The 12,925-nt window shown below is 50.5% G+C and overlaps 1 protein-coding gene across 2 annotated transcripts in view; it reads left to right on the top strand.

Annotated features, from left to right (window-relative positions):
• The first annotated feature begins 3,266 nt into the window (after window positions 1–3,266).
• LOC103077335 (pancreatic lipase-related protein 2) overlaps window positions 3,267–12,925 on the top strand; it is a 17,896-nt gene continuing 8,237 nt past the window's right edge. For both annotated transcript variants that reach the window (XM_007469600.1, XM_007469599.1), the window contains exons 1-6: window positions 3,267–3,315; window positions 5,840–5,994; window positions 7,359–7,484; window positions 9,283–9,417; window positions 10,142–10,253; window positions 11,718–11,837. In XM_007469600.1, coding sequence (XP_007469662.1) covers window positions 3,267–3,315; window positions 5,840–5,994; window positions 7,359–7,484; window positions 9,283–9,417; window positions 10,142–10,253; window positions 11,718–11,837 — 697 coding nt within the window. The remainder of the gene's footprint in view (window positions 3,316–5,839; window positions 5,995–7,358; window positions 7,485–9,282; window positions 9,418–10,141; window positions 10,254–11,717; window positions 11,838–12,925) is intronic.

Genomic DNA, 12,925 nt, shown 5'->3' with positions numbered 1-12,925 from the left:
CCGTTACCCCCCCAAAAAAAAAAAAAAAAAAAAAAATCAAGTCACAGAAAGGCTTGGCTGCTATTAGTATGGGTGGTGAAACCAAACAACTACACAATCCAAACCCTTTCCCAACGAGGACGGAAATGTCCTCATTAGGAATATAGAGTCAGGAAAGGGTGGTGCCCAAGGCCCAGCTAACCCACCAGATGGACCACAGGCCTCTGAACCACTGCGACCAACCTCTCTCAGGGGATGTCCAGTGGCTAGACGCACCTGCCGGGGCCCCAGTGACAAAAGACGGCCCAGTCCAAGGGCTTATCCAAGGGACTGTTTACAGAACTATGGACAGGGTTAAGGGAATCCACTAGGGGTACTAAATCACCAGGGATGTAGCAGCAGCTGGGAGCTCTAACTTCCCTGGAATCTGAAGCTTGGAGGGAGGAAGCTGTCGTGAGAGTCTGGAAGGAGCTGGGGCCAGGGGAGGAGCTGCTTGAGAGGGGCTGCAGCTGTCAGGAGAGAAGTGCAGCCATCACCCGACCACAGCACAGGAAGGAGGGAGCCTGGGGAAGAAATACCCCGACCTCTGCCTCCTCCCACCTCCTTCCCATTGACCGAACCCAACCAGGAGGTCGAGGGCAAGTGGTGCAGGGAGGCTGTGCAGAGAGACGGCTTCCAGGGCACAGAGCAGGGAGGAGAGGGTGGCAGAGATCTGGATGTTATCCAGCTCACCATCAGCTTCCAATGCCCCGCCCTTTCATCCAGCGGCTCTTTAGTGGCCATCTAGTACTTGTCAGGCGCTGCCCTAAGCTCCGGTGACACATAAATGATTGTACAGACCTTGACCCTGCCACCAAAGCAAGGTCTAAACAAATAATCACTGAAATGTAATTACTGATTGGGATACATTCCGTGGAAGAAAAACTAAGGAACGTGCTAAGAGATGTAAAGGAAGGTCTGGTTTCTCCACGGGCACTGGAGAAGGCTTCTTTGAAGATGTCACATTTAAGCTGAGCCCTGAGCGATAACTTCAGTTTAGGCGGGGAAAGACTGAGGGCAGTGTGTTCCAGGAAGAATAAACAGAATATGCAAAGACTCCAAGATGGGCAGTTTCAACCGACTACACACAGCCCGTGTGCCTGGAGTTCAATGAGTGAGACTCAAGGTGAGGGAGGGGAGAGAGGCATGGTCCAGGTAACGCTGCACCCTGGTGAGGAGTTTGTATGTTTTCCCAAGGGTGGTGGGCAGCCACCGGCCCCATGTCATGGGTCCAGGGCTTCCATTCAGCTTCCTCATACTGCCATTCCAGGCTCCCCAGTAGGGTCCTTGATGAGCATGAGTGTCAGGCCTTGGACTAACCTCCTTCCTCAGCTGCAGGACACCGCCAGGAGCTGTGGGGTGGCAACACTGGGCTTTGGGGTCATTGAGGCATAGGTGACCCCACTCCGGTTCATCATCACTTTACCAGTTCCACAAACCTTGACTTTTCTTAAGCCCACTTGAGATAAGGAAGTCCATTCCTGGGCTTCCCTCAGCACCACCCTGCTCACCTCCAGCCTCAGAGTTCTCAGAAGGGAAGTTCACAAAAAAAGAAGCCATTTTCTACACTTGAAACCCTCCGGAAATTGCTGGCAACCTTAGTGCTTCTGGGATTGATTGAAGGGCAGGAGTAGAATATGGAGCAACTGGAACTCTCACCCAGCTGCCGACGGGAGTTCATGCAGGTGCAGTCGCTGTTGGAAAGTGTTTGGCAGCAGCTCCTAAAGCTAAGCACGCACACACCCCAGGACCCGGCAATGCTACCTCTGGGGACAAACCTGAGAGAAACGAGTGCAAGTCTAACAAAAGACAGGTGCTAGACTAGAAAGTTCCCAGCAGCATCGTCCATAACAGTCCCAAACCAGAAAGAACCCACGTGTCCACCAAGGCAGAATGGATACACCAACTGTGATAGATTCACACAGAAATGTACCATATAACGCAGCGATAAAGAGGAACCAACTACTGATACATGGAACAACATGGATGAATCTCAAAACCGTGTTGTGTGAAAGAAGCAAGCCTCTAACCAGCACATACTGTATCATTCCACTTATATGCAATCCCAGAAGAGACCAAACTAATCTATGGTGATAGAAGTCGGAGCATGGCTATGCGGGTGGTGGTACAGGGATCAGCAGAGATACTTCTGGCTGCTGGAAATGCTTTTCGATCTGGGGCGTATACACAGGGGTATACATTTGTCAAAACTCATTAAACTGTACTCAAGTTTTCAACTTAAGATTTATACACTTTGGAGCATCTAAATTATATGTCAATTTTAAAAATAGCTGGGAAGCACCTGGCTTTCACCCCTCAGCCCTGAAGGAAAGCAAACACTTCCATCTTTCTTATCCCCGGGTCATAAACTATATTGTTTCCTAACAACGCTGTATCTGAACAGTGTTTACTTGACTCTTTTGAGTGCCTCCACCAGCAGGGTTTTTACGACTCTGTCTCTCATCTGGAAGGATGCTCTGCACCCACCTCACCCAAAGTAACCAAGGGCTATCTTCATAAACAAACGCTTCCACTAAACAGATGCTTCCACTGAACAGATGCTTTGGACTGCCCACTCCTGCACGGCTCTGCCAGTGTCTGCAGGGCAATGAGATGAGTTTGGGCTTCCTGTTTCCAAGAGGATTTGAGTGGGTGGCACTACAGCTTGGAGTTTCCCTGTTATCACCTGGGGAACACGATCTTTTGGCAACTGTACCTGTAAATTCAGATTAACAGAGCCCTTTGCCATCCCATAAAGTCAGTTTCCCTTTCCTCAAATGTCACTTTATAAACAGTCCTGCTCCCCAGCTGAGCTGGCTTTATGTGTTTATGATAACCTAGGTTCAAACCTGGCATGTACAAAGCCCTATCTATCCCCCACCCCTGTCCTTTTCTGAGGAATCCAAAGGATAAAATCTGGTTATAAAAGGCCATGGCCAACCTGCTGGGCTGCAGGTGGAAGCTCTGCGGCCACACAGTAAGTCACAGCCCCACACGGGCAGGGAGCCGGGTAGGGGTAGGGCTGCCAGGGGGACGTGGCCCAGAACAGGGGAGCACAGCAGTGCAAAGACCCTGAGTCCAGGGTCCGAGAGAGGCACTGCCCAACTCCCTGTGTGCAGGGAGGCCTCAGCCTCAGGGTCCCCACCTCGAGGGAGGGCCCCATGTGTGCTGAGGGCCGCCTGCCCTGTCCTCCAGCCTCGTGCCTGTGCGTCTGGTGTCCGTGAGTGTCTCTGTCTTCATCCCCGAAGATGCTGCCCTCTTGGACCATCGGCCTTCTCCTGCTGGCCACAGTCAGAGGTGAGAATGCTGTCACCATCCCTTTGGTGACCGTGCCTGGGCTGGCCTTTGGGTGAGACAGACAGAGGCATCCTCATCATCTTCTCCCTAATTAATAGCATCATCATTATTGCATGAAACAGCGATCGCTACCAGTCGGGGAGTGATGACTCTGTGGTAGAGACAGGGCACCGTGCTCAACAAGGATGATCCCAGCATTGCCCAGCTTGGTTCCCGTCCTCCTGCAAAGGCTCCAGTGGCCGGAGCAGGTGGCGGAGGTGGCAGGCAGCTGGGCCAGGTGGAGAGTGGGACGTTCTCATCAGGTCCCCAATACCCTCAGTCCCTAGGCATGGACAAGTGCACGTCAGCAGACTAAAATCTTGTGGACGTGTCCCTCTGTGAACTCCCGTCCAGCCCGGCGTCCTGCCCAGAGGAGATGCAGACACCCACGTTCTACTTGTCCTGAAAGCTCCCTTGTTACCAAAACCCCCTTGAGCCCGAATCTGCTTATGCCCATCCCCCCACCTCCTCACCCGTGCACCTCGCAGGTGTACCTCACAGGTGCTCTCTTTCCCACACTGCCAGGTCTTCTCACCTCCTCTCCCATCAGTCAGAACCCCTCACTGCCTGGCTCGGGCCCCCAAACCCTGCTGAGCACGGTCTCCCCGAGAACAGACGTGGCCTCCTCCAGTCCCTGCAGGGGCTTTCTTCTGCATCCGGCCCCTTTCCCCTTGCCTCCTCGGCTTGTCCCCAGCCCCCTCTTGCCTTTCTGGAATTCCACCCCAGCCATGCAGCCAGACCCAGCCCCCGACAGAAGAGCCCGGGTGGGGTCTGGCTGTTCCTCAGGCCTTTCCACCCCCTCTTGGTCTCCTTTGCTGATCTGCTGCTTCCTCCTGCCCCAGACACGGGCGTTCCCAAAGGTCACTCCAGGTGCCCTCCTCATGTGTCTGTTCCTCAGGACTGCCCCCTTGTCCAGTCCCCAGCAGCACAGCCCCAGTCCTCCCAAGTTCCAGGCAGCTGCACCAGGGCCTCCCACCATGCCTCAAACTCACTTGTCCCCCACCAGGCTTGGCGAGCACCCCCTGCCCCATCTCCCCACCTCTTCCTTAACTTCCTCTGCCATCAGGTCGGGAGGCCTCTCCCCTCTCCAGGCCCACAGCCCTGCCCCCAGGCTGCCCCACCTCTGAGCCACTTACACTTGACTCCCACCCCAGTCACCGGCTCAGCACCCCCAGCACCTCCCCACTACCCACCTAATGCCCAGGTATCTTAACCTGGCATCGAAGCCCCTGCACTTACCATCTGAAGCCAAGGTTGCTTTAGCCTCCTGTGGCCTTTCCTGTGGGACTGTTCCCTCTTCCCAGAATGAATTCAACGTTGTCATTATTCCTTCCCAGTCAGATTTCCTCTCTTTCAGGGCCGGGTTTCGATCTGATTTGTCTCTATGGCTCCCCAGTTCCTACTTTTATTCCCAGTTAAGCTTCTCGGGTTTAAGTCGTGGCTCCACCACTGGCTGTGGCCTTGGGTAGCTGACTTTTCATCTCCGTGCCTTGGGGTCTTCTTCTGTCAAATAAAGGTAATATTCCTTCCTTCCTCATGGACTGTTTGGAGGCCAATACTGGTAAAACACTAGTGTGGTATCTGGCACATAGTAAACAACAAGTATTAACTATTACCAGTTTTTGAATGAATGACTAATAATTGGCTCCATCAGTTGAGGAAGCCTAAGAGAGAAAATCCATTGTAATCCTCTGGATTTGAAATTATGTCACCCCTGGTTATACTGGGGGTGACATAATTGTGAAAATATGTCATGGACTAGAGAAAGGACCCTCAGATTTAGATGGGGTTATTTAGGTCATCAACTGCATGTACTGAGCCCCTACTGTACACAGTATGATGCAAAAATAAATTCTCCCTGTTCTTAAGACATTTACCTTTTCAAAGAACAACAGGGAAATCTAAAATGGCAGAGAATCATTTGGAAAAAACAAAGGTGCATAGAAGGGTGACGTGAAGACATGTAGACTGGACAGATGCCCAGGAATGCCTACTGTGTGCACGGCCTTTGCTGGATGTAAGAGAGACTCAAGACTCATCGAGTAGCATCTCTGTGCTACGACATTCGTAGACACTTGATAAATACCTGATGGTTGATGAGTGGACGTAAAGGGCCATCTGGGAGTTTCCTGCAAGAGGTAGTTTTAAGGCTGAAGGTTCCCAGGAATTCTCAGTGATTCCCCAACTTGCCTGATGAACAGGGGCACTTATTAAATATGCTGTTTCTCGGGCCCCACCCCAGACCCTCTGAATCAGAATCTCTGAGGGAGGGGCCTGGGAGTGTGTATATGCTCATGCACCCTCAGCCCCCAGGTGGTTCTTATCACCACAGAGGTCTGAGGAACACTGACAGCAAAGATAAAGATGAGCATCGGCCTTCACCAGCCCTGAGCTGTACCCTGAGGAGTCCTCCCGAGTAGCTGAGATGACGTTGCTCCTTCTCAGAACCTCACAAGTGTCCTGTTTGTTCCTCTTCCTGCCCCAGGAAAGGAGATCTGCTACAAACCTTTCGGCTGCTTTTCTGATGAAAAACCATGGGCCAGGATCTTTCAGCGGCCTTTAAAGTTATCTCCCTGGTCTCCCAAGGACATTGACACCCACTTTCTTCTGTATACAAATGAGAATCCAAATAACTACCAAGTAAGAGGGGCATAGAATGACCGCATGGTGGGGGATTTGGGCGCCCACACTGGAGCCTTCACATGGTTGTCTGAGGAATAATTCACTGCCTTGGAACTTTTCACATGACGCTCCCTCACCAGTGTTAGACTTAGAGCCATCTTAGCTCTCGGGATCATAAATCCCTTCGAGTATCTGATGAAATCTATGGGCGCCAACCCGGAAACTGACACATTCACACACTTGTGCACAGGACTGCAGGGCTTCCCAGGATTAGAACCCTGTTTGGGGAGGAAGGGGGTGTGAGCAGCTCTTATGGAGAAACCCAGACCTATGTATCCCCGAGAGGGTCTGGTTTCTTTCCGAACCAGGCAGTGGAGGGAGCGTAGCCCCTCAGAGGGTAGGGATCGGGGGATGTAAATCCTTCCTCAGTAGCTAGAAGGGGAACCGGGGACATTTAATGACAAAGGAGAAATTTAGGGACCCTTGGAGCAATCTTCAGTTCCCAGAAGGCCTGCCAGGTGGAGGCCAGCAGGCTTCCTCCAGGTGCTCAGAAGTGAAACTTGCTCAGAACTCAAGCAGCTCAGAGCTCTGGCCCCAAACCAAGTTTGAGAGAGCAGGGTGTCTGTCTATAGGTCCCCGAGGTCACCTAGTGTTGGATTCTAGGTGACAAACTACCCACCCAGGGTCCCCATTTAAAAAGATAAATTTTTTAAATAAAATATATTTTCTGCAAAAAAAAAAAAAAAATCCTGAGAAGGGACTCATAGGCTTCCCCAGATGGCCAAAGAGGTCCTGGCACAGGAAAGCTGAGGAACCCCTGGGCCAGAAGCATCAGGCATGAGGGGAGATGCACCTCAACGGAGCAGGAAGGGTTAAATGCATAAAATAAAAAACACTGGATTAAAAAGGACACTAATTATACTGGAAAACAGTTATCAGAACATTTAAAAAGATAAATATGGGATATAGTAATATGTGTGCTGCTTTATTATCTCACTAAATAACAAGGTCTAGGGGTTGGTCTAATAACTTCTGTAATTTTAAATAGTAATGAGTACAGATGATATTTTTAAATATCTATAACAACTGTGATATAAAATGAAAATATCTGCCACCTCTACTGGTGACAGTGTATTGCCAAGTCTGCTATGTTTGTTGCTCAATTTCACAATTAACAAAAATGCTATATTTCAGTATAGAAAAATCAATAAACTTGGACGTTCTGAATTCTATCCTCCAACCCTAAGTCAGGAACTCCTGCTCTAGTCTCACCCAACTTCTTGGGAGTTGAATCTGTCACCTTGGTCTTACAGGAATGGGCTCTAGTGGGTCTGTGGCTTGGAAAGGCCAACGTTCAAATTCATCTTTTCTAACTTAACCAGGAGATCAATGTCACTGACCTAGCCACCATCGAGGCTTCAAACTTCCAGCTGGACCGCAAGACACGCTTCATCATCCACGGCTTCCTGAACAATGGGGAGGACAGATGGATAACTGACCTGTGCAAGGTAGGCATTCACCCTCCTCACCTGGTGAGAGCAGCGCCCAGCACATGGAGTCAAACGCCACATCCCCTGAGGCTGGGAAAGGATAACCTCCCAGGAGAGACGGGTCCATCCTAAAACCACTGAGGAAAACTCGGGTTCTCATGGGCACCCAATGTCAAGGTCTCCCAACCCACGAACCTCTAGTCAAACATCTCCTTATGAGGCTGAAAAGACCCAGAGTCCAATCAGAAAGTCCCAGAGGTGGAGACAACAGCAAATTACCTGGCGTTTGTCTCTGATGGTTTATATAAAACCCTTGTATGTCATAAAAAATACTTTACCCCCCGCAGCACTACTATCCAAAAGCGTTTTCTGTGATGATGGAAATGTTCTATATCTGAACTACCCGGATCAGGAGCCACTGGCCACCTGTGCTTACTGAGTACTTGACTTGTGGTTAGTGTGACCAAAGAACTGAATTTTAAATTTTATTTCATTTTAATTAATTGTAAAGAGCCACATGTGGCTCGTGGCCACAGTATTGGACAGTGCAGCTCTATAGTGATCATGAATATTAGTAATGAATTATTATTCATACCATCCATTTCCTGAGCACTTACTGTGAGTCTGGCATTGTGCTAATCATTCCACAGTCCTCGTCCCGTTTAACCCTCCCAGCCACGCTGTGAGGCAGGCACAGTTATGGTTCTCATTTTATAGATGAAGAAATTGAGGCAAAGAAAAGTTCAGTACTTGCCCAAAGTTGAATCCAGAGGTGGAATGCGAAACGAGGTCTTCTGTCCACAAGACACCACAATCCTGTGTGTCTACAGCTTTAGCTTGTAGGAGATGCCCATGGCACGGCTCTTAGAGGCTTAAGCTGCACTGGGATAAGACCTCGAGCAGCTTCTGCCGGAGCGCTCTTTGTTCCTCTTGGTCTGGGGTTTCACACGTGCCTCCTGAGTTCCAGAGGGAGGCTATGCGGACCTGGAAACTGGAGAGCCGAGGGTATGTGGTCCACCATGATGCCTTGACCCCCCCAGCCAACCACTCTCAACTTCAAAATGCAGTCCAGGACCTCCCCAAATGAACAATGGATATAGTGTAGCCCTTTCGGATGTTTCTTCCCCCCACCCCCGCAAGGGACCAGTATCTGTGCTTGGGTCACACTACATGATACAAAAGATACATGTATCCGGGAGAGTTGTCTCCTACCTCGGTCTAAATTTCATCTTATTAAACTTGTCCCTCAATACTTTATATCTCCCATCAAAGCATTTTTGGGAATATAAAAGCAGCCTCTCTGTGGCTTCAACTATCTAGTATAAGGGTCTGCAAACTTTCCCGTAGAAAAGCAGGTAATAAATATTGTAGCATTTGTGGGTCATATGGTTTCAGCTCATATGGCTTCTGTTGTAGCTATGAGGCAGAGATGAACAATATGTAAACAAATGGGTGTGGCTGTTTGCAATAAAACTTCATAAAAGCAGTTAGCAAACTACTACCCGAGTGGATTTGGCCCTCGGGTAGTAGTTTGCTAACCCTTGACCTCGTAAGTCATCTTTCTGACCTGGTTGTGTCAATGACCATCTGTAAAACCTTAGACAAGTCACTCTGTTCCAAGCCTCAGTTTCCACATCTGCTAAGTGGGAGTAAGTATACCCAGTTCACAGCACTGTGGTGCAGATCAGGACGAGTGTGAAGAATGTTAAAGCTCTGACACAAGCTAGATGCTTGACGGTTGTGAATTCCTATCTCTGGAGCGTGCAACCCGTGGCTGTTAATAAACTGGTTTCTCCCGCATGTTTGTCTTTCCCAGAAAATGTTTAAAGTGGAGAAGGTGAACTGCATGTGCGTGGACTGGAAGCGCGGGGCCCGGACAGGATACACGCAAGCTGTCCACAACACTCGGGTCGTGGGAGCGCAGATAGCTTACTTAATACAAGGGCTGTCGGTAAACCCCTGCCTGGGCCACATCCTGTGGGTAGGGGGCAGGGAGAGGGGCAGGCCAGGACCCCGTGGCACCCAGGGGCAGCCTGGGGACCCATGGGTAGAGGCAGAGCCTGAAAGCCGGGAGCCCAGAAAGGGCCTTTGCTACATGAAGCTGCAAACTTCTTTCCTCCGGGGTTGTCCTGAAGATCCCTAGCTGCGGGGCCTGAGGCAGACTAACCTCTTCAAGCCTCAGTCTCCCCTTTTGAAATAAGCCTTCCTTGCAGGCTGTTCTGGGAATTGTAGAGCAGGCTGGGCTGCCCTGAAGTTCTCAGCCCAGATGAGTCTTCGCTCTCAGGGAAGGTCCCTTATAGCCTCCAGGAAGGTCGAGTCTGGAGAACCCCAGAGCCGGGCCCATTACCACGTTCTGCACTGGCCCAGCCCCTGCCGGGGACGAGGGGAGGGAGGTCCGCGGTGGGCTGTGTGTGGGAGGCGGCAGAGCACTGCCAGTCCGGCCCGGGCGGCCTGCAGGTGACCCCCGTTACCCCGCGCGCCAGCCGGACCCCGGGACCTGCAGGCTGTGGCCAGCCAGGGGCCGGGTCGCGCTGTCCTAGGCGGTGGCCTGAAGCCGGGGGTCTTTCCTCCCGAGTTTCCAGCCTGGGCCCTGCCCCGATCCCCGATCCCCACTCCCCGAGAGCCGGCGCGTCCCCACCCGGTGCTCTGGGACCTGACGCTCCTTCCCTCCGCAGACCCAGCTGGGCTATGGCCCCGAGAACGTGCACCTCATCGGCCACAGCCTGGGCGCGCACACGGCCGCTGAGGCGGGCAGGAGGCTGGGGGGCCGCGTGGGCAGGATCACAGGTAGGGGCGCTGGGCCCGGGGTTGGGGGCGGGCGCCGGCCCACCCAGGGGAGCAGGCGGTGGAAGGAGAGACCCGCGCACTTCCCACGGCCGAGGGCACCCCTTCCGGTCCTCCTGGAACTGGTTTTAGGTGGTGCAGGGGACTTAAAAAATAATTGTTCATATATTTTCATGTGTACTAGAAAATACACGATTGTAAGCAAAAATACATTTATATAAAAAGAAAAATATAACTAACACATCAAACTCATGACTTCAGGGTTATTACTGCTAGAGTATGGCAAAGTTTTTTAAAAAGTGAGCTGATTTTTGAAAAAAATCAATTCATCAGTTCCACAAATATTTATTGAATGTCTTCGCTGTGCCAGGACAGGCAGAAAATGAAAGCGACTAGCTGAGACCTGCCATAGGAGGTGCTCAGTAAAGAATGAATGGAGGAAGGAAGGGAGGAACGAAACACTAGGCAGAATGAATACACAGACATAGACACAGACAACTGTTTGGTGCACCACATCAGTATGTAACTTAGGCAAACTGGTCAAGTCAGCATTTAATGAATGCGTCTGTTGCTCTAGGCACCAGGCTAGGCTTCTGGTGAAGGATAAAGGGTCAATCGTTCATGTTTACCTAGAATTTTTCAGTTTGCAATGTCCTTTCTCTTAGATCTTTCCATGGGATTTTCACAGTAACCCTGCCAGGGGAGTTACTGTTGTTATTCCCACTTTCCAGGTTCAAGGAGGACAGGCACCTGGCCTTGAGCAGCCAGCACTAGATGTAGGTCACCGAGTCCTGAGTGCCCTGCTCCTTCCACCTCCTGCTTCTCTTCGAAGATGAACCGGGCACGGCCCCTCTGCCTCAGGAAATCCACAGTCTAGTGCAGGAGGCAGACAACTAAGTAGGCAAATAAAAGCCAAAGCAGAATTAACTAAAGCAGAAGAATACTATGCAATGACCCGAGAAAGGAGAGGCTACATTCTCCATGAAGAGGTCGTGTTTGAGTGGGTCTTGGAGGGGAGAGAGATTAGGGGAGAATGCGGGGGAGCGAGCAGCAGGCCGGGGGCCATGACCGCAGACGCAGGGGAATGGACCGTGCAGGGCTCGGAGACCGTGGAAGAGCTGGGCCGGGCCCGGGAGCTCAGTCTTGGAGGGCAGTGGCCAAACAGAACGTCTGTGAGGGAAAAAAGGAAAAGGGAGACGAGGGGAGCAAGGGCACCATCCCAATCTTCCATGATGCCAGGCAGTGGGGATTTCTGGATGTTCTGTGACAGGCAACGACCCCACTGGCAGCCTTTCTGTCCCAGCCTCTCTCCCAAGCAGACCAGGAGCTACAGACTCAATTCTCCAAACTATGACTGCTGGGGCGTGGGGTCCTTCGCCCGGGAATCCCCATGGATTTTGTGTGTACAGGGTTTAGATCCTGGGTGGTCTTAGAGTGTGGCCTCCCGGTCCACCTCCCCCTTCTTAGGGCTGGACCCAGCACAGCCATGCTTCCAGGGCACGCCAGAGGTGGTTCGTCTGGACCCGTCCAATGCCATGTTTGTGGATGTGATTCACACGGATTCTGCTCCCACAGTCCCTTTCCTGGGTAAGTTCCTCACCCCACCTCTCAGGGACCAGGGCTGTAACTGATGAGAGCAGGTCCAGGCATGTGCCCCCTGCCACCCTCCCCTGCCTGCACACACATACCACAGGGTGGTATTCAAAATGGTTAACCAACCAGTCAAAATGGGTGTTTGGGCACCAACCAGTCAAAACGGGTGTCAGCCACAAACAGCCAGTTCAGTGCCAGTGATATTAGCCTGAGGCCCCCGGTAGGACAAAAGACTTCTATAAACTGTGGAAGAGGCTCACTCAGTCTCCAAACTCTGCAGCCTTCCCTAGTCTGTCAGTATCCAGAGTGGTAATCATTATTGATGTTTGACCTGTACTTGCAAAAGCAAAGGTAATCTTTGCATTTTTTTTTCTTCTTTTGTCAAAGCTTTGCTTACAGTTTGTTTTGTTGGAGATTAAATATAGCCCTTAATTGAATTCTTCTAAAATTAACATTCTTTTTTCAATATTTTCTTGTATAACCACTCATGAAATGGGCCAATAAAAGGTATGTTTTTGATGATCCTATCACTTATGGAGTGTTTACCATGTGCTGCATTGAACATTTTGCATACATTAGCTCATTAGTCGTTGTAACAACCCTGAAAAGTGGGTATTGTTATTACCATTTCAGAGCTGAGGAAACTGAGGCTCAACAAGGTCAAGTAATTGATCAAGTAATTGTCAAGTAATTGTCAAGATCACAGATATGTAAGAAGAACCAGGATGTGATCACAGGTCTATGTGCTTCAAAATCCAAACCACCTAGCCATTATGCTGTGGTTCTCAATATAACAACAAAGTTTATGTGGTCTCAGTGTAACACTATAATGTAGAAACCAAAATTTTAAAATGAATAAAGTAATAAAAAGTGCACCAGCCCTGCCCTGACATGTATCTTCTGGTGCATAATGGTATCAGGACACCGATGATGGTATCGTTGTTGTTCAGGGCCTCCCCAAGACAGACAGACACAAATACACATGTGCCCGCTCACCCAGAGCCTACCTCCTCCCTCATCTTATGTCCTCTGCTCTCTCCTTTCTTTCTTTTTTTTTTTTTTTTTTTTTTTTTTTTTTTCTT

The sequence above is a fragment of the Lipotes vexillifer genome, unplaced genomic scaffold, assembly GCF_000442215.2.
Source record: "Lipotes vexillifer unplaced genomic scaffold, Lipotes_vexillifer_v1.1 scaffold240, whole genome shotgun sequence".
NCBI lineage: Eukaryota > Metazoa > Chordata > Mammalia > Artiodactyla > Lipotidae > Lipotes > Lipotes vexillifer.
This window is presented reverse-complemented; position numbering and strand designations above follow the sequence as displayed.